At 32.6% G+C, this 20,143-nt stretch overlaps 3 protein-coding genes and 1 pseudogene across 6 annotated transcripts; 1 reads left to right on the top strand and 3 right to left on the bottom strand.

Annotated features, from left to right (window-relative positions):
* Window positions 1-421: 421 nt before the first annotated feature.
* Window positions 422-4,907, top strand: LOC147942213 (putative disease resistance protein RF45 pseudogene; annotated as a pseudogene). The gene is made up of 2 exons (XR_015560416.1): window positions 422-493; window positions 3,046-4,907. The product of XR_015560416.1 is annotated as a putative disease resistance protein RF45 pseudogene (transcript).
* Window positions 4,635-9,031, bottom strand: LOC104790306 (alanine--tRNA ligase, chloroplastic/mitochondrial). Of its 2 annotated transcripts, none has more exons than XM_010516029.3 (8): window positions 8,790-9,031; window positions 8,223-8,318; window positions 7,926-8,131; window positions 6,260-7,831; window positions 5,898-6,173; window positions 5,576-5,785; window positions 5,293-5,450; window positions 4,635-5,166 (listed from the first exon to the last, which is right to left on the bottom strand). In XM_010516029.3, exons 1-8 carry the CDS (start codon window positions 8,872-8,874, stop codon window positions 4,830-4,832), a joined length of 2,940 nt encoding a protein of 979 aa, XP_010514331.2. In that variant the 5' UTR covers window positions 8,875-9,031; the 3' UTR covers window positions 4,635-4,829. The 2 variants fall into 2 exon arrangements, with proteins under 2 accessions (XP_010514331.2, XP_087311935.1); XM_087455809.1 differs by having other exon boundaries at window positions 8,223-8,294; window positions 8,790-9,021.
* An 826-nt stretch (window positions 9,032-9,857) lies between these two features.
* On the bottom strand, window positions 9,858-11,641 carry LOC104790305 (protein COFACTOR ASSEMBLY OF COMPLEX C SUBUNIT B CCB1, chloroplastic). The gene is made up of 4 exons (XM_010516028.3): window positions 10,781-11,641; window positions 10,564-10,685; window positions 10,327-10,479; window positions 9,858-10,236 (listed from the first exon to the last, which is right to left on the bottom strand). The coding sequence occupies exons 1-4, from the start codon at window positions 11,114-11,116 to the stop codon at window positions 10,044-10,046; spliced, it is 804 nt and encodes a 267-aa protein (XP_010514330.1). The 5' UTR covers window positions 11,117-11,641; the 3' UTR covers window positions 9,858-10,043.
* Window positions 11,642-12,050: 409 nt separating this feature from the next.
* Window positions 12,051-15,374, bottom strand: LOC104790304 (proline-rich receptor-like protein kinase PERK12). 2 transcript variants are annotated; one of them, XM_087455808.1, is made up of 8 exons: window positions 14,979-15,374; window positions 13,915-14,139; window positions 13,582-13,790; window positions 13,369-13,495; window positions 13,186-13,260; window positions 12,925-13,108; window positions 12,706-12,838; window positions 12,051-12,628 (listed from the first exon to the last, which is right to left on the bottom strand). In XM_087455808.1, the coding sequence occupies exons 2-8, from the start codon at window positions 14,063-14,065 to the stop codon at window positions 12,365-12,367; spliced, it is 1,143 nt and encodes a 380-aa protein (XP_087311934.1). In that variant the 5' UTR covers window positions 14,066-14,139; window positions 14,979-15,374; the 3' UTR covers window positions 12,051-12,364. The 2 variants fall into 2 exon arrangements, with proteins under 2 accessions (XP_087311934.1, XP_010514329.1); XM_010516027.3 differs by having other exon boundaries at window positions 14,372-15,240.
* Window positions 15,375-20,143: the final 4,769 nt, after the last annotated feature.

Below are 20,143 nucleotides of genomic sequence, written 5' to 3'. Positions count from 1 at the left end.
GAGGCAATATAAATATTAACGTTTAATTCAATAATGTGTTAAATTAAAAATAGTGTAGAGTTGCTTGTAGGAGAAGTGATAAAATGGTCCATTGTTGTTGTTTTTATGACAAATTATACTGTAAGCCAAATCAAATCGAATGATTGCTCATTATTCTTTTTTGAAGTACATAGAGTAGATGTATAATTTTAAGTTTCTTTGATCGTATTTAAGGTCAGATATATTCATTAATTTCTCATGGATCGGGTAATAATGCGTGAGCCCAATCTATCTAGAGTAAAAGCCCATTCTTAATTTAAATACATTTGTAGGTCCAAATTACACCACATGTTATGTTATGCATGAACTGTTAATTTAAGACATAAGTAAAAAAATGTTTCAAGTTTAGTAGAAAAAAAAAAAAAAACGGATCACATTTCGAATGGTGCCTGGTTACAAACTTGACGTTGACACTCGAAATCCATACATGAAAGGGAAACACAGTATGACGATTGTACACGGTTTGCATTCACTAACAAGAAAAAGAAAAAGGTAAATGAGTTAGAAAATGCTTGAAGCCGGGTAGTTAGTGATATTCTGTGATAACCCGTTTATTTTTGTTTGGTTTAAGTCTTTAAGATGATAATAATGGTTTCGACGATCTATAAATCTATTTAATTTCGATTTTGTAGCTAAAACTAAATATTTTTTTATGACGACCAATATATATATATATATATATATATATATATATATATATATATATATATATATATATATATGTACTGTGTAGTTTAATAAAGAAAAGGAAAGCTTAATTTAGTATTCTCTATATATCTGATTTCAGAAATAATTAATTAAGCCTTAGTATTACAAAAAGAAAAATCCTAATTCTATTTTAAAATCGAAACTTTTATATAAATTCAAGCTATATAATTATTTTGTTTTCCTTTAACAACCACTAGAGCACCACAGCTCATAGTTTCCTTTCAAACCTTATACGTGGTAGATCTTGATTCTTCAACTCCTTTTAACTCCCAATTTTTCAAAACGAAGTATTCTATTACCAATTGCATGTGTTTCGACATCATTTGATTTTTATTCTTTCTAATATATTAAGATCTATGAACACACTATGATTTGCTTATGTGTATAGCCTTTTTATTTTATTTAAAATATGTATCAACATTTGTGAAACTTTCATTAAGTGTTTGAACACAATAGAAATCCTTATATACAAACTATTAAGCCAACACAACTATTTGTCTTAAAAAAAAAACTAGTAAAGCAATATAATCTTACCCATAATAAACCAATCTCGTAAAGCCAGAAATTTGTGTGCTTCCATCTCAAATTGAAGCACACAGATTTGTGTATTTTGTAATCACAATTATCTTCATTGGATAGTTTCAGGAAAATGATGGTTCATCATATTTCAACTCCCAAGGATACGACACATCTAAATACATGCTTTCAAAACAACATTGGTTATTTTTCAACAAAATAATTTGCTTAATGATTATGAAAAATTAGAACTTGTATTTTTAACTCACTAAAAACAGTTTCTATTTTGTCATTATCCGTATTAATTTTATTTTAATACCATCGTTTACAAAGTGATTTGTTAGAAATAAGCTTCTATGAGCATCTCATCTCCATCCACAAATATAAACTAGATATGTGTTATTAAAATCATATAAGAAAAACATGGAGAGAAAGGGATAGATGGTTGTCAACATAAATTGACAGTTATTTTACAAAAAAAAAAAAAAAAAACATAAATTGACAGTTTTCATTTCACTAATGATCCACTTATTAAAAAACAATTAAAATATATTTATATAATTAAAATATATTTTTTTTTTTTTTGAGAAACTCTTCATGGGTTTTGCCGATGAAAGTGCTCTAAGGTTGCCCATATGAGATTTGAAACAACTAATGAGATTAGATAATATTTTCTAAATCTTCATAATTTTTTACATTAAAATGTTTATGAAAAGGAAAAAAACAACATATGTACATAATATAGTTGTATACAGTATTAAGGTATTTATAAGAAGAAAATAAAGAAAAAAATAACATATGGATATAAGATAAGTGTAAAATAGAATACATAAAAATAATCAAGCATTATTAGTCTCACTAATTTTTTATAGTCTATTTTATGAATTTACTCACATCTATTTGTAATGATCTTAAATATCCAATTATAATTAGCTATCAAATTAATATTTTAAAGTATTATAAATTTTTCATATTAAAAAAAATACAAATAATTAAGGAAACAACAGAAATCCACATAGGATTTAAACATCAAATCACAACTAGCTATATCATTAAGTTAAAATTTTATTATTTTTAAATATTAAAATACATAAAAATGAAAATAATATATAATATAAACTTTTTCTATTGGAAAAAGATCATTAGTTTATTTATTGGGATACATAAAATAATTCATATTAATCTCACTAAGTTTATAAATATTTCATTTGATAAGTTTATACATCTACTAGTGAGTCATATTGTAGGGGATGATGGTGTTCAAATGGTTTTGATATTCGTAGGGGTGTCAATTGGGCTGTCCATGTCAAAATGGACACATACGTTTTATGGACATTTATGGTCAAAACCCAAATAGAACCATGTCCAAATATAAACCAAATAAGACCATGACCAATTGGATTGTCATGGGTCCAGAACTCAATTAAGCTAACAACTTATAAATTCATCATAACACTCAAAAATTCATACATAACACTCATAAATTCATATAAAACTCATAAATGCAAGTCTTATTCATGGAAGTTGCACATGGTCTTTACCCTAGTGTTGAATGATAAAAGTGATGAAAATGAACAAAAAAAAAATTCTCCAAATTTTGGAATCCCTAATTTTGAAGGATTATTGGACAGCCCATGTCCAGATGAGTTCATACCATTTTTTAGCGGACTAAATAGGTTTTGGGTCCATTTGACCGCTTCAAATTTGGTCATAACCAAAACCGGTCCAATTTAATTTGGAAATAGACAGCCCATGGTCCCTAAGCCCAATTGACATCTCTAGATATGCGGGATGGGCGGTGTTGGGAAAACCACTCTAGCTAGACAAATTTTTCATCATGAGACGGTGCGGCGTCATTTCAGTGGATTCGCTTTGGTATTTGTTTCACAGGAGTGTAGACAAAAGCATGTGTGGTGGGTGATGTTATAGAGCCTTAGGCCGAAAAATGAGGAACAGAGGATTTTGGAGATGACAGTGTCTGGACTCCAAGATGAGCTGTTTAAGCTACTTGAAACCGAGAAATGTTTGATTGTCCTTGATGACATGTGGAGCAGTGCAGCTTGGGAGCTTATAGTATGTAGAAAATGTTGGAAGAGATTTAGGTCGATGATTTATTGTAAGAGATTCAACAAATGCTCAAACATTGTGGAGGGTTACCATTAGCCTTGAAAACTCTTGGAGGGTTGTTAGCTACAAGACGTACTGCTTCCGGGTGGAGAAAGGTACACAACAATATTGGATCTCATACTGTAGGAGAGATTGGTGAAAATGGCGGCATTGGTAGTTTGGTATTCAATGTGTTATCTTTTGAGTTATGAAGATTTACCTTCTTATTTGAAGCACTGGTTTCTTTACCTTGCCCATTTCCCGGAAGATTATGAGATACAAACAGACACATTGTTCAATTACTGGGTCGCAGAAGGAATAGTGGCGGTGCATAATGAAGAGACTACTATTGTAGATGTAGCTGAGGATTATTTGGAGGAGTTGGTTAAAAGGAGTATGGTATTAGTGGGGAAGAGGAACACTGTGACATCAAGAATTGAATCTTGTCGTCTGCATGACACTGTTAGAGAAGTCTGTTTATTTAAAGCCAAAGAAGAGAATTTCATACAATTTTTCAATGCTCAGAGCCTTGTCACGAATGCTACTAACGCTCCATCACCTGCTGTATCCACCAACAGATCACGCAGACTCGCTGTACATTTGGTTGACGAAAATGAACCTAGTATATTTCAACAGAGATAGATTCAAAACCCCAAAGCAAGGACCCTTTTGTATATCACTAGATATTTCAGTCCTTGGATATTATCAACAGCAAGTTTTCGAGATTTAAGATCACTTCTAGTGCTGTTGGTTTATTTGGATTTAGAGATTTACGAGACAAGTGGTTCACATACCAAATGTCTTAAAGAAGATGAAGAACCTGAAATATCTTATGTTACCTGACGAACTAACCAATAAAACAAAGTTGGAACTAAGTGGTTTACGGAAGTTGGAGACCCTCAAGAACTTCTCACTACATCACAGTAGCGCTAAAGATCTCATTGATATGACCAAACTCAGAACGTTGTGGATCTGTTGTGCCTCCGTTAACCCTGAAGAGGAAGTTTTACCTTTGTCGCTCGGTGCATCACTGAAACAGTTGGAGGAGTTGATGTTATACAACAAAAGAAACGGCCAGGCCCAAGCCGTGAAGATTGATGCAGGAGCCTTTGTTTCAGGTTTTGTAAAACTCAACCAGTTAGGTTTAGATATAAAGATATATAAATTACGTAATGAACTTCAATTCCCTTCCTGGATTAGACCACAAGACAAGGTTAGAAGTTTAAAATTATACCTAATGTAATTTTGTAACCGAAAATGTCATCAATAGCAACCTACTCAACATCTTATTGACTAATGATCCAAAACCAATTAAGTATTTCGTCTAGACAAATCAAATACCTTTTCTTATCATATCCATCAATCTATACATACCATTCAGTTTTCTAGAATCAAGCAATGTGCTCTTCCTTCTCCCTGTACAATCTTGTTGCATAGATAGTTTTTTCTGAATTTGTTCTTCAATTTAGCTTTTCGGATAGTGTTGCTATGAGATCTTCCCGAGCTTTCTCTAAAGCACTTGGGAGATTTTCAGGCTTTCTGCCGCCTGCTTGAGCGAAATTAGGCTTTCCACCACCTCCTCCGCCACACATCTTAGCTATGGGGCCAATGAATCTTCCTGCTTGAACTCCTAAAGAGACTACTCCGGGACTAAATGCAGCAACTAAACTAACCTTGTCTTTTTCTGGAGATGATCCTAGTACCACAGCTACTGGATCTTCCAATGTGCTTACCAAATGCTCAGCTGCACTCTTTAATGAGTCAGCATCAGTGTCATCCATCGACTCAACGAGCACTCTGAAGAAATTAAAACATTCACAGGAAGAACTTTAGTTGATATTATAACGTTAGATCATGTGTCAAATTCTCTGAGCATAATTATCATACAAATCATTTATAGCAGGAAACAATAGATTTTGATACCTTATAGCCTGTGAAGTTCCTACTGTAAATGCTTTGTTCGATATAACAGATGATTTATAGACCGCTGCTTTTGAACGCAAGTCTGAGGCTTCTTTCTTAGCAGCACGCAGTTCCTCTACAAGATTCTCCACTCTGCTTGTAACATCCTCTGCTTTCACCTTCAAATTAGACCACAAGACAATTATATATGTCAAAAGTAACTACTACCCTTGAAAGCATCAAATATGATATTGGTTGACAAAAGAAGCAAATTTGAGAGGAAAACTCTCTAGAAGCGGCATACCTTGAGAGTCGAGCATAGACGTGTCATTTGAGAATCTCGTGAGTTTATGTATTCAATGAATGCTTCACCTGCAACCGCTTCAATACGTCTGATTCCAGATGCAACGCCCTGTTCTGAGATAATCTTGAAGGCTCGTATCTCTGCAGTATTGCCAACATGAGTGCCACCGCAAAGTTCCATAGAGACACCAGGGACTTCTACTACACGAACCTGCGATTAATGTAAGGGTCCTATTGGTCAAGCCAAATCAACTTATAACCAAACTGTAACACTTTATACACTAATGTGGTTCTCATAATTCAGGCTTTCACAACTCTCTTACCTCATTTTCATCATATTTTTCCCCAAACATTGCAATTGCTCCAGCTTGTTTTGCATCAGCAAGAGGAAGGACCTTTGTTTCAAGACGTGTAGCATCCCCAATCCACTTATTGATGAGGCATTCGATTTCCTCAAGCTCGTTAGCATGCAGGGAGCGATTAAAATTGAAATCGAATCTGAGGCGGTCAAAAGCTACTAATGAACCAGCCTGTGATGTTTCTTGTCCTATTACTTTCTTAAGTGCGGATTGCAGCAAATGGGTGGCCGTATGGTGAACCTGGAAAGTTAACAAAAAGGATCAAGAATTTGAAAAGGAAAGAGGTAGTTGGGGATATTGGAATGTAAAATGACTTTTAAATGTACCTTCGCTCGTTGCCTTAAGTCTGCATCTACTGCTGCTTCCACCTCCTTGCCAACTTCCAGAGCTCCACTTTTTACAATGCCCTTGTGAACAAAAATTTTAAGAGACTTCTGCACATCACTTACCTCAACAACAGCTTTCTCTTGGTTCCCATCACTGCTAACATAAAGAAAACCATGATCAGCAATTTGACCTCCTGATTCAGCATAGAATGGAGTTCTGTCCAGCAAAATCTCTACATCACTGCCTTCAGAGACCCTTATCACAGGCTTCCCATTCACCAAAAGACTTTTTACAACAGCACGAGCAGAGAGACTGTCATATCCAAGGAACTCAGTGTCTGCAATATTTTTCGTGATGTCAGCATCGTCTTCAACTGTCAGTTTTACAACATTGTGAGCAGCTTGAGATTGACGCCTTTGATTCTCCATTTCCACTTCAAAACCTTTCATATCTATACTGACTCCACGTTCTTCAGCAACTTCTGCTGTTATCTCCACAGGGAAGCCATATGTGTCATACAAAAGAAACGCATCTTTCCCATCTAGATAAGGCTTATTCTTAGTTCTATCAGCAACTGACAGCGCATCGTTAAGCTTTTGGTCAAGTAACTTTTCTCCTCTTTCCAGAGTTTTCTTAAAGTGAAGTTCCTCTTGTCTAATCTCCTCAATGATGCGTGGAGCCTTTAGTTTTACATCTGAGTCAATATATGTGCTCAATTCTATCACCTTTTCAGCAACTGTTGGCAAAAACGCTCCCTTTGGATTACCATTTCTATCCCCATTTATTCCGAGAGACTTCCCCTTCCGAACTGCCCTTCTTATTAGCCTCCTTACTACATAACCTCTGCCAATGTTTGAAGGCGAAACACCGTCTGATATGAGATAGACAACTGCACGCATGTGATCCGCAATCACTTTTAGACTTGTCTTTGCCTTTTCATTTGCAGAGTCGTATGAGATATTCGCCAACTCTGAGATCTTCGCAATGATCGGATATATTAAATCTGTCTCGTAGTTGTTTGGAACCTTCTGAAGGATTTGAGCCATACGTTCTAAACCAAGACCAGTGTCTATGTTCTTCTGTTTCAAGGGCTCAAGCAATCCATCTTCCGTCTTGTTATACTGCATGAAAACCAAATTGTAGAACTCAATGAATCTGGTATCATCCCCGAGATCAACATCTTCATCATAACCTCTCTCGGGATAGAAGTCATAGTATAACTCTGAGCATGGACCACAAGGACCAGTTGGTCCACTGGTCCAAAAGTTGTCAGCTTCACCCATTCTCTTTATCTGTTCAACAGGCACACCAACATCATTGTTCCAGATTTCAAAAGCTTCATCATCGTCTTCGTAAATGCTAACCCAAACTCTATTAGCAGGTAGCCCAAACTCTTTAGTTGATAGCTCCCATGCCCATCTTATCGCTTCTTTCTTGAAGTAATCACCAAAGCTAAAGTTCCCAAGCATCTCAAACAAAGTATGATGCCTGGCCGTTTTGCCAACATTCTCCAAATCGTTGGTACGTATGCACCTTTGCGCAGTGGTTGCACAAGGAACCTGTCTAGGTACCTGCATCATTTCAAAAAGTCCCACCAATGTTAAAGGAAAAGTCTCTAAATGCAGGAGAAAACAGTAGTGTTTGGCTTGAATTGAGTATTGATACCTTTCCAAGGAAGATCTTCTTAAACTGAAGCATTCCAGCAATTGTTAATAAGACAGTAGGGTCCTCTGGTACAAGAGACGCACTTGGAAGCACTTTATGCCCACGAGATGCAAAGAATTCAAGAAAACGCCTCCGTATTGAGTCTCCACTAACGTCATTGGACTGACAATCCTCCTTAGCGTCCTCAGACACCGGCTGTACTGATACTGAAATCAACATAGTGAAGACATATCAGTCACCAAAATTCAATAGAAGAGACAAAAACAGATTATGTGGAAACACAATAAGTGTAAAAACCTGATGAACCCTTAGCAATAATCTGAGGTGACTGAATTGATCTGGGAAGCAAGATAGAAGAAGGAGAAACACCTGTAGAGGTTCTGGTAACAAAACCTTCAAACCACATTATAAATAAATTAACGACTACATGAGACAGAGAAACAAAGCAACAAGAAGACAGAGTGAGCAAAGCTCAAGAGCTTTATTTAATCAATCAAATTAGCGTGTGCTCTCTCTCAAGTTTCAAACAAGTTTTACTAAGTTCTTCTGAATCATAGAGGACACTGAAAAGAAAGAAAACAAGCAAATCGTAAAACCAAATTATAAAGATTTATACTTTCTGAAAAACCCTTGGAGCTGCCCAGTTAAGTTCAAAATTATAATAATCATGTACAGACCAAGATAATGACAAATTTCATGGATACGAGCCCAGAATTCAATTTTCCCACTAATTTTCATCTAGGTTATGAGTTTCTAATTTCACTAAATAAATCCTCAAATCCCTTCAATTAATATTCAATGATGATTATATATAAAAAAAAAAAAAATTGATTGCGAAAAAGGGAGAGAAGAACAGAACCGTACGTTTAGAAACGAGAATACAAGAAGGATGCGAAAGCAAAATTGGTCTAAGAGGAACATCGAAAAGGTTTACTCTTGTCAAATTCATCGGAGAGAGTGTGTGTGTTTCAGACAGAACAAGAAGAAGAAGAAGAAGAAGACACAGTAAAGGTTTACTCTTGTTTATCCACTTCTTTGTGGTTTTAAAAAATTTGATTAATCAAATCAATTGTTTTGTTAAATCTTAAACTAACTCGTTAAGGTTTAAGAGGGGGGAATCGTAAAAATACATACCTTCGTCATTAGAGTAGGAGAGATTTTTATCTCCCACTGTAGCCAACAAAGACAGCGACACCTTCTTAGAGATTTTTTTTTGTTTTTTCTTCTTCTTTTCTTAGTAAGATTTGTGTCATTAGGGTTATATAACTCTATTTATAATAAGTAAATAATGATTATTTGACCTCACATTAATTTAATTAATTAATATGTACCATCCAATATACATACAAAGGTAGAAAAAGAGAAACATACGGCTTTTGATCTCAGATTTGGTTGCATTTTTTGAAAGACCAAGAACCGAATAGTAATCCTAGAGTTGGACACAATCATTAAAAAGCAAATCAAGATCATAATAAGTAGAGAAGCTGAGAGATAAGAAAATAGGAGCACATGACATACGGCATCAGCTCTAACAGTGTAACGAGATCCTCTGCGAGGATGCTCATGCATATTACTACTGGACATTCCCGTCATTAACAAGAAAGGCAAGGACCCATGTGAGAACATACTCGACTTTGAAGCTCCCAAACAATTTATTTGGTTCATGGAACTGCAAGGTTGTGATGCTATTTATTTGGTTCATTGAACTGCAAGGTTTTAGTAATATGGACTTGCCTATCATTCACGAAGATCATACTTACCGATTCTTAGTAAGCTTGGACCATTAATAGAGAACTCGAGCTCAACAACAAAATTCTTGACATGGATTGGAGGTACCAGTCCAAACCGACCAAATCCTTTGTTTCATGTTCTTTTCTACTACCCAAAATCGAACTCAGGAACAAAAACTCAATTTCATTCAAAAGAACAGACTTGCTCAACCAAATGAAATGAACTATATACTATATCAACGATACATCCTAATGACACCTGTATTCAAATTGATTCATTTATAGTACATGAAACTATGAAAATGAGTTAAAAAGTCATTAAATCTCATCTCTTAAAACAAATATAAACACATTCCCCCAAAAGGCAAAATTGGGAGGTGAAATGTTATCATGATGATCTCTCAAAAAGACCTTTGACATAAACCATGCCTTTCTCACTAAACTGAAGCTCCTTCCTCATTTCTTCAACTTGAACATCATCTCCTTGAACCACAATCTCATCCAATCTCCCTTTTGGTCCCACCATCATCTTCACCTTTATCTCCTCTTTCCTAGACGCCTTCTTCCAGTAATACACTCCTCTGCAACACAATCATCACCAAATCATTCACAAAAACACTTTCATATAGACACAAACAGAGGGAGAGACAGAGAGAGAGAGAGAGCCTTACGCGAGTGGACTGAGAAGGATGATGAAGAACCAATTGTTTCCAAAATCTGGAACTGTAATGGTTAGAACAAGACCAACACTTGCTAAGCTTATACATGTACAAAACGTAAGCAGAGCAGCTTGTCCTCTACTTGGAACCATCTTCCCTTCAAACCTTTTTTAATCCCATAACAATGTCAGTAACACAACTAAACACAAAAAACCCCAATCGAAATTTTCTAAAACTTTTGTAGCTTACGTGATCGTTTCTCCTCGATCAGTAATGTTAAAGTTCTTCCTTGAGAAGAAAGATAGAATCTCTCCAGCTACTTGCTTTGGTTCCTTCTTGACTTCATTAACAACAAACGTCTTTCTCACTATCTGCAAATCCCCGCATTGGATTCAAGCTTAATAAAAAACCAAAAAAACTTGTGGTGAAATTTTAGGGTTTTGTATGTAATTCGTAAAGTTCGAACCTTTGATTTAACAGAGCGCTTGATGAGAGACCAAAGACCTGGAACAGAGATAACAAACAAACCCAAAGACGTATAATAGCTAGCCAATGAGTAACCACCACCAGTCTCATCCATTAACAGTAACGAATTAGGGTTTTGCTCCCACCATTGATGAATCTGAATCGCTGAAGAATATACAGCAGAGAGAGGCTCCACGATCATGGCGGTGACAGCAGAGACTCTGTTTCGCTTCGTGGTCATCCATTCCCGTCTCTGCCTTGGAAGCCCTTTGATTGTTACCTCTCTTGAAGTAACCCATGGACAAGACAACGGCGGAGTAATCAGCTTCGTCGCCATTGTCGAGAGCAGGAAAAAAAAATAAAGCTTTATCCTTGGCTAACGAGAAAAGCTTAAACCTTTACGAGATGGGTCTATCCAAAAATCGTGTGGTTCTCATTTTTTCTAACTTAAAAGAAATTAAAAATTTAACGGATTTTAATATTAGCTCTGTTTCTATGTTGTAAGAATCAAAACTCTGGTTTCTTATTTGCTTTTCTGAGCTTTTCAATCAATCAGTACTGTGTGTTTTTTTTTCTTCTGTAAGGTCAAGATCTGGAAGAGTAGATTAGATTTAAAATGAGACCCACCACTTTCAATAACGATTTCACCATCTTACAGAAGAACAGTCTTTATCATTAGATCTTCTCTCCCGACATAAAAATCAGACCAAACATGGTTTTGATTTTGCAATCTCTTCAAAGACTGTTTATAGTTCTGTGTGCCCACAAAGGTTGTAGCAAAACTAGCTAGGGACAGTCATAAATAAATCAGAGAGCATTGAGTTTTGATTTTTTTTTTGACTGAGACCAAAATAAAATAAATAAGACTTGCTTGACAAATTAGTCCAGTCCAAAGAGTTTTTATCCAATTGGCATCTTTTGATCAAAAACTTTTGAGACCAACTTGGTTATTATATCTCCTTTGGCAATAAAGGCTATAAAGGCATAGGTAGGTTGAAGCTAAGGTCAAAATCTTTCCCAAAATTGCTACTCTATAGTAAAAAAGTAGCTCTGAGTCTTTCTGTACAAACACAATAATTTGAGTTCTTCAGACAGGGAGTTATCACCTTCTGTTAGTTCAACTGCTAGCCAATTGGAATCTTTTGATCAGAACTTATTCAACTAACTTGGCAATAAAGGCTTTGAAGCTAAGTTCAAAAATCTCCTCAAGATGGTTTACATTATATTTAGAGAGTAAAATGTAAGTTTCTACTTATACAAGAAAGAAAGAATCACACAACATTCCACTCTTTGCTTCCTTTATATCAATAAATAATGTTTTTACAAAAGTTATATTTTCTGCACTATATTGTCAAAAAATAATTGCTGAAAATAACCTCCAAAAAGGAAGTATAAAGGAGGAAAAAAAAAAACAAACGAATAATAATAATAAGCTCAGCTGTTCTTTATACACTTAACACAAAACAGCTGATCAGTCTTCTTCTTCTTCCTCCTCCTTGTAAGTTCTCTGATTGTTTTTTTTTTATCTCAGAGACCTTACATAATATATATGTATATATATGTAAAAAGATGGTTCCTTTTTTAATCACTTTGAAGCTTTAAAAAGCTGACTTCCAAGAGTAACAGTTGGAGTACCTTCACCCATTACTGTTGTTAAGCTCACTTCTTTGTCCAATATTCTCTCAAGCTCTGTCACAACATAACTCATTGTTGGTCTCTTCTCACTTGAAACATCAACACATATCAGTGTTAATGTAATAAGCTCCTCAACTCCTTCTGCTGTGTATGTACCTCCTAGTCTTTCATCAATCATCATTGGTATGTCCGCGTAATCCTTCAAGTTTTGCATCTGCAACTCCAGTGCATACAAGTGAGATTACATTGACAGCATTATGTGATCTGGATTCTGATCAAGTGAGTACATACCCATTCGACTAGCGTCTTTGTTGAGCTTGAAGGGGATGGTTCTGATGCTTCTCTTCCACTTACTAATTCCAAGAGGAATACACCAAAAGCATAGACATCACTTTTCTCTGAAAATCTTCTGAACTCTTGAACCCTGCACAATGGGAGGATCTGAGAAACTTGGATACAACAAAAAAAAGAGACATATGTGAGTGAGCCTAAAGGTAACATTTAAATTACTCTGGGGAGAGGAAAATCTGATCTGCAACAATGTGTGACGATGTACCAACATCCTCTCTTCCTAGGAAATTACGGACTCCTGCATCCGCAACCTTAGCAATGAAATTTTCATCCACAAGAACATTAGCGGTTTTGAAGTCCTTGTGTATCAATCGAGGACTCAGCGAGTGAAGATGCGCCAAGCCTAGAGATTAACAAAAGATCAGAACACAAGCTAGAGCTGACCTCAAATGAGCTTAATGGCTTTTGCATAGGATTTACCTTTAGCAGCTCCTATAGAGATTGCAAGCCTATGTCTGAATTCTAGCCTATTTCCAGGTACTTTACCACCAGCTCCTAATAAAAAAAGAAAAGATCCAAATGATGATCCAAACTCATAATCTTCAAACTGATTAAGTACCAAATGAGAAGAGCATTAATCTCTAAATAAGGACAGAGAGTTACCGTACAGGTGACTGGAAACACTTCCATTAGGAACATACTCGTAGACAAGAAACTGCGTGTTACTTTCTTGACAATAACCCAATAGAGTAACAAGATTACGGTGATGGATAGACGATAGATAACGAACCTGAAAGAAACATGTGAAAGCCTCTCAAGACACTTATTGTTCAAAGACCATAAGCAAAAACACTAAACAAGAACATTTATATAAACCTCGTTAACGAATTCTTGAGTGGGAAGACCAGGTCTTTTCTTAATAGCTACAAGAACACCATCTTGAAGCAAACCTTTGTAAACCTCACCGAATTTGCCAATACCTATAAGACTTTTATTAGTAAAACTCTTGGTGGCTTGAGCAAGTTCCTCCATTTCAAACCTTCTAGCTTCTCTCATTGACAACTCAATTGCAACATTTCTTCCTTCTACAAAAAAGCACACAAATAGCAAAAGTAATCATTTAGCTATATCATCCAAGAGAAAGTCAATAGAGAGAGAGGAATTGGGAATTGGGAAGTGTTGGATGGGATTTGTGAGATTATTATTAACCTTGAGTAGAAGGATCAGAAGAGCCAGTCTCAGAAGTTCTTGAAAGATTCTTAGGACGAAAGACACAAAACCAAAGGAGAAAAAGAAACAAAGCAATCAATGCAAGAGCTCCTACAGCACCACCAATGGCAGCTGCAAGAATTGCTGACATTTGGAAAAACAAAACAGCCTCTTCTCTTTCTCTGTCTCACCGATGCTCCAAGCTACTACTACCATGCGATAACCCTGGACAAAGAAAGAATAAAAACAAGAATGTCGGCGAAAAGAAAAGTAGAAGAAGAAGAAGAGACAATTTTAAAAGCAAACAGAGCTTCTTGTTATTTGAGAGGTAAACTAAAAGAAAAAAAGGGTGTCAACTTGTAAAAATTGAATTTATGATTCTTATGTAAAAAAAAATCAATCAATCAAACATGCAGTAAAAAAAAAGAAAAGGATTCATTAATTAAAATAAAAAAACCTTGACAGATCTCCAGAAAATCTCAACTTCATCGGCGATTTAATATCACAAATTCAACAATCGATGGACGTGGACGTGATTCACCACAATTTTTTTTTTTTCCCACATTCAATGACAGGAAGAAGAGAAAATAAAAATCCTTAAATCAGCAGATTCAAGAAATCAAAGTTGGCTTTTTTTCGAATTAGAAACACAAAGCTTGGTGTGAAAATAGAAGAAGAAGAAGAGGAGGAAAGAAACATCAAATCACAGCGCACCGCCGCAGTTTCTTCTAGAACTCGAAGGTAAAGAGTAAGAAGAAGAAGAAGAAGAAGAAGAAATGAAGTCTTGTGTCGGAACGCAGACAATGCCGACAGAAAGTGACATTGTTCAGACAACAACAACAACTCTCTCTTCTCTCTCTCTCTCTTAAGACTCACTCAAAATTTTTTTTAACTTATACTTAACTGAGAATCCAACAACAACAACAACAACAATATGAAGAAGAATCAAAACTAAGTAACTTTGGTGAGTTTTTGTTTTACTATTGTGCAACCACCAAACCCATTTGTTTAATTTCAGAGGGGAGAAAAAAATAAAGAAAAAAGAAGGAATAAAAAAGGAGAACCTTTGAAGACAAGAGTAGAAGCAAGTGGGGTACTTCGCCAGTTTGCAATTACAGCGAAAGCAAAAACCTTTCCTTTTTTTTTATTTTAAAGGAAGAAAGATTCAGAAGGAAGAAAGAAACTTAAAGACCCGCCGTGTAACGCAGTTTCCGCCGCCGCAATTTTTTTTTTTTTTTTTTTAAAAGAGACGAACACAAATACCATCTGTCTCTGCCTTCCTTCTCTTTTTATTTTACTCCGCAAATCTCTCTGTTTTTTTTTCTCTTTTTTTTCGCATGTTTTTAATTTCTTCTTTATATTGGTTATTTTAGTACTTTATTAAATGAGTGAGTACTTGAATACTATTAGTATTAGACTACCTAAAAAAAGTTGGAATTTTTTTATTTTTTTAGTAAATTATTAAATAAGCAACCAATGATAGAGTGGGATTTATAACTCTTGAATTTTATAATTCTTAAGATTTCAATTTTCTTTTAGTCAAAAAAAAGGATTATGTCATGTTATAGTTTTATATTTAGTTTAAGTTTTTTATTCTTTATCATTTCCACACAGAAAAGAAAAAAAGAAGATTATTTTGGTAATATGTGAATTAGTGTCACAATGTTATTCGGTTTAAACCATTTAAGACTAAGAGCGTAGATTCTTTATTTCTATGTTAAATTTTATTGAATAGAAAGAAAGAAAATATATAAAAACATTGAATTTGAATTTAAACGTTTTATCGATTGCATCACGATAATTTTTTAGTCAAATGTTTTTGGTGAAATATGGATGTCTACAACTAAATTTCTAAACCAATATTGTGAAATGGTTAAAAAATAGATGAGTCAATTTATTAATTATATATTTTTATTAAAACAAGGTTGAAATAATTCATGACTATGTTAATATCAAGGAACAAAAATGCTATCCTACATGTAACTAGTGTTATAACCAATTTGCTGCTACACATTGATAAACTATATGTGTTAGATGATATCAGTGGTTATAATAGTTACTTCGTTGTCACATGACTCACATATCTGACTGCTACTAATATAATACTTGAATGCAACAACAAGCAATAATCGCAAGTAAAGAAAAATGAACTGTTGTTTTAACTTGGGTACTACTAGAAAGCAGCTGATTAAATAATTAACCTTTTTTTTTATTAATGACAAATTAATATCCAGCGAACAAACATTCATAAAATATTCTTTAAATAAAATATTCAACAAACTTCAAAAAATAAATATAAATAAATTTAAAAATGTAGGAGTTGGACCACAACAGATTACTAAAAACATCGACAGAGTAAAAAAAAAAAAAAAAAGGTAGGAGGAGGGGAGAGGGGTCATAAGCCAGCTGTATCGACCATACATTTTTGCTGCTTCTTCTCTGACGCTCTTCCCTTTTCCAAACTCACATTTCCACGATCTGCGTTTCGCGTTTTTCTATGTTTTCTTTTCTTTTTGGTTTTTCAATCTGCCTTGTTTTTTATTAACGTTTCTCTTGACATCAAACTGTGTTTTTTTTTTGTTATTATTATAAAATACTATAAAAACGAATTGGAGAAAATTTTGAAATGTAGGAGGACCAATGATTGAAGCGGCGGTCGTGGTCATCATGAATAAATCATGCAAATCGGAAATGATTGAAAAGTGACTGAAAATAAAAAAAATCAAATCAAATCGCTAGTCTGCACCAACCCCCTAGCTCCATTTTAAAGGCCCATTTTAGGCCCATTAAATGAATTCTTCTGGGCCACTCGTCCTGCGTAAAACAGAATGATGCTTATGTCGGATTTGATTGTGCTTAATTTTAGAACCGAGATACAAAATTACCAACGAACCAAACCGGGACAACTTGGTTTGGTGTTCGGTCTGTTTCCATCAGGTTTTTGTGTCTTAAGAGATCCTTTTTTTCCATGCTTAACTTTTTATTTGCAATTGTGAGGTTAGAGGTGTTTTTATCTGGATTTCAATTCATTGTATCTTTATTTTTTTCGAATGTTTGATGTATTGAAGGCAGAGTAACCAAAGCAAAAACAAATCTAATATGGATTGCCTAGTTCGGTTTAGTTTAAGAAAATTATGTAGTATAGCCAAACATTTTACTTTGATTATATCGTTTACTAGATTATGACCTGCGGTACACCGCGATGCAAGTTTTTTTTTTTTTTTTTTTGTTAATGTACTATTTTAATACTAATTTTGCTAATGTAATTTTTTTTTTAATTTTAGTGATTTATTATATAATTCGTGACCGCACAACAATTTTTGTTTAATACAATCTTAATTAAATCAGTTTGATTCGAGATATTTTATATTGGTGTTGTTAAAATAGTAAAATAAGGATTTAACCCGTATTGAAGTATAATATTAATGATATTTGTTATCTTTTAGTATTATCAATTCAATCATGTAATGTCTTATAACCCGTCATGTAATATAACTTGTTTGTGTTATTTTGAAAATTTAATATGTTTAAATATTCATAATTTTAAACTTTTTATTAAGTTTAGATATGTCACTTATAAATTATAAACTTCTTAAAATATTATAATTTACTCTACACGGTTAATTTACTATATATGTATGTTGAACACACACTTTTTATATTAATTGAGTAATATATGTTCGTTTTAAAAAATTCAAATCACAATATATGCAGGAAAAATATACATTTTATTAACTTTATGCATTATATGACGATTCACTATATTTAAATTTTAAAATAAAATAAAAAGATGATAGGAGAATAATTTTTTTTGATATGGAATAATTCTTCTAAATATCTATATTAATTATAGAATATTATATATACGAATATTCAAAATATTTTAATTCTGTTTGGTTATAAGGATAGTAGAGAGAATTAACTAACCTTGTTTGGATATGAATATAAGCATTAAATGGTATTAAATGTAAAAAAAATCCAAAAAGTATTTTTGAGCAAAAACTGCTGCAAAAATACTAGTATAGATATTAGACCAATTCTTACCAAAAAAAACCTGAATAATTTGATGGGTAAGCCCACATTCAATTTATGTTCTCCTAACATTTTTCTTTTGTGGTTACCAAATACAAAGGATCCAACTTTTCATTGAATATAGTTTTCTAAATCATTGTATTTTATACTATACACAAGTCTTAATTATTTGGCAGAGAACCAAAATGTTCACACACATTTTCTCTTTCTTATTTTATCTATTAATTTGACATAGACTTTCTCTATTTAATTTATGAAAATCATATGTATATATATATATATATTATATAAATTTTAAAAGTTAGTAATTCATATAATCATGATATGTGTCAAATATATCGATTATATTTTGACATGTGTGAAAAGAAAATTTATTTAACAATTATAGAAAATTATAAAATCCTAAAAATAAAAAGATTAAAATTAATATTTTTGAAAAGTATATAAAACAAAAAGTAATCTATTATATCACTAATTCTAATAGGAAATTTATATATTAAATTACTAGTTTCAATAGAAAAATATGTGCAATTAATAAGGAAAATATTTGCAATTTAATTGCAATTATTATTTATTGTAATCATAGTAAAAATAAATTTATACAAAAAAGTGATTAAAGTATAAAAAGATTTAATGTGTTAAAATTAGTGATTAGTATAATATAAGAAAAATAGGATAATCAAAGTAAGAAATTAATGTAATTTTCTTAACTTTTTCAATCTGTGAATGATTTGATAGCTTATTCTATAATATGCTACTATATAAACATTGGTTTTCAAAGTTAGTAACTCATGTGATCACGACATGTGTCAATTTTAACAATTAAATTTTTTGTCATGTGTTATACAATAACTGTGTTTTAACATATTTGTAAATTATAAGAAATTAAAATTTTAAGCAATTTAATAAATATAAAAGATAGTTCATATATATAGATATATATATATATATAAAATAATACTAATTCTAATTTTAAATTAATAATTCTATAAGAAAAATAAATAAGAAAATTATAAAAATAATTACTATAATAGCATAATTAAATAAATTATGCTGTCAATTATTAATTCTAAAAGAAAAAAAGGATTGTAGATACTCACCTTTATATAAAAAAATAATTTTCTCATAATAATGTTTTTGAGTGTTTGATTAATTTATGATAGTGTTAGTATAATTTTTATTTAAAATTAGTAGGACAAGTAGTAAAACTATTACGTATGAGATTACAAAATATGAAACAAATATATTTAAGATCTTGTTACTTTTTCAATTATAAGATAAAATTAGTTTTCAATTTTTTTTTGAGAATTATGTTTTACTAAGTTTTAGGTTTTAAAAAATATTAAGTAAGGTATAAATTTGATGCAATGTACATTTTTTATATGAAAATTATAAATGTTACTCATTGGGATTGAGTGCATAGAATTAAAATCTAATTTTATTATCATGTAATACTAGGATCGGATCCGCGCTACAACGCGGGAGAATACTTATTGATATATATACGGTTTTAATAGATTGCAATATGCTATATTTTTATTTTTACAGTAAGTCATATAATTGAGTAATGAGGTTGGATAAAAGAATAGTAGGGAGAAAAAAATGAGCAAACGCTAACTTTTGTTCAAAAAAAGAGTAAATGGTAATATAATGAGTTTTTTTTGTTGTCAACTAAGGAGTTTTGATACCTAAAATTAAATATTTAAAAGTTTAGAGAAAATTCTAACAACACAAATGAATAGATAATTCAATTTGATCATTTTGGTAGTAGAAATAGGAATATATATAAAAATTATAAAAATATTATGTTTGTAAAAGTTACATACTCATAATGTATGATGTGACAAACCATAAGAACAATTTCTCATTTACACAAAATTTTTAATGTATCATTTACTAAAATTTAGAAAAACAATTTATCAAAGAGATGTTTGGTTTTATTTTTTATGTTGATGAGTTTTGTTTAGGATAGAACTTCAATGGTTTATTCTTTAGATTCTCTTGAGTTTTCTGCAAGTGTAAAAAATAAAAATAAAATCTTCTTAATTGGATATTAGTAGCATAAAAAAATTAAAAAATACAAAGATTAGTTCATATGGAGAAGATGGTGATTCCGGTAGATATCGTGGGGTCAGAACTTTGTGTTCACATATAAAATCATCGATTTGGTTAAAATATAAATTAGGAAAAAATATAT

This window comes from Camelina sativa, chromosome 6 (assembly GCF_030686135.1).
Source record: "Camelina sativa cultivar CO46 ecotype springtype chromosome 6, ASM3068613v1".
NCBI lineage: Eukaryota > Viridiplantae > Streptophyta > Magnoliopsida > Brassicales > Brassicaceae > Camelina > Camelina sativa.
Note: the sequence above shows the minus strand (reverse complement) of the source record. Positions and strands in the feature narration are given on the sequence as shown.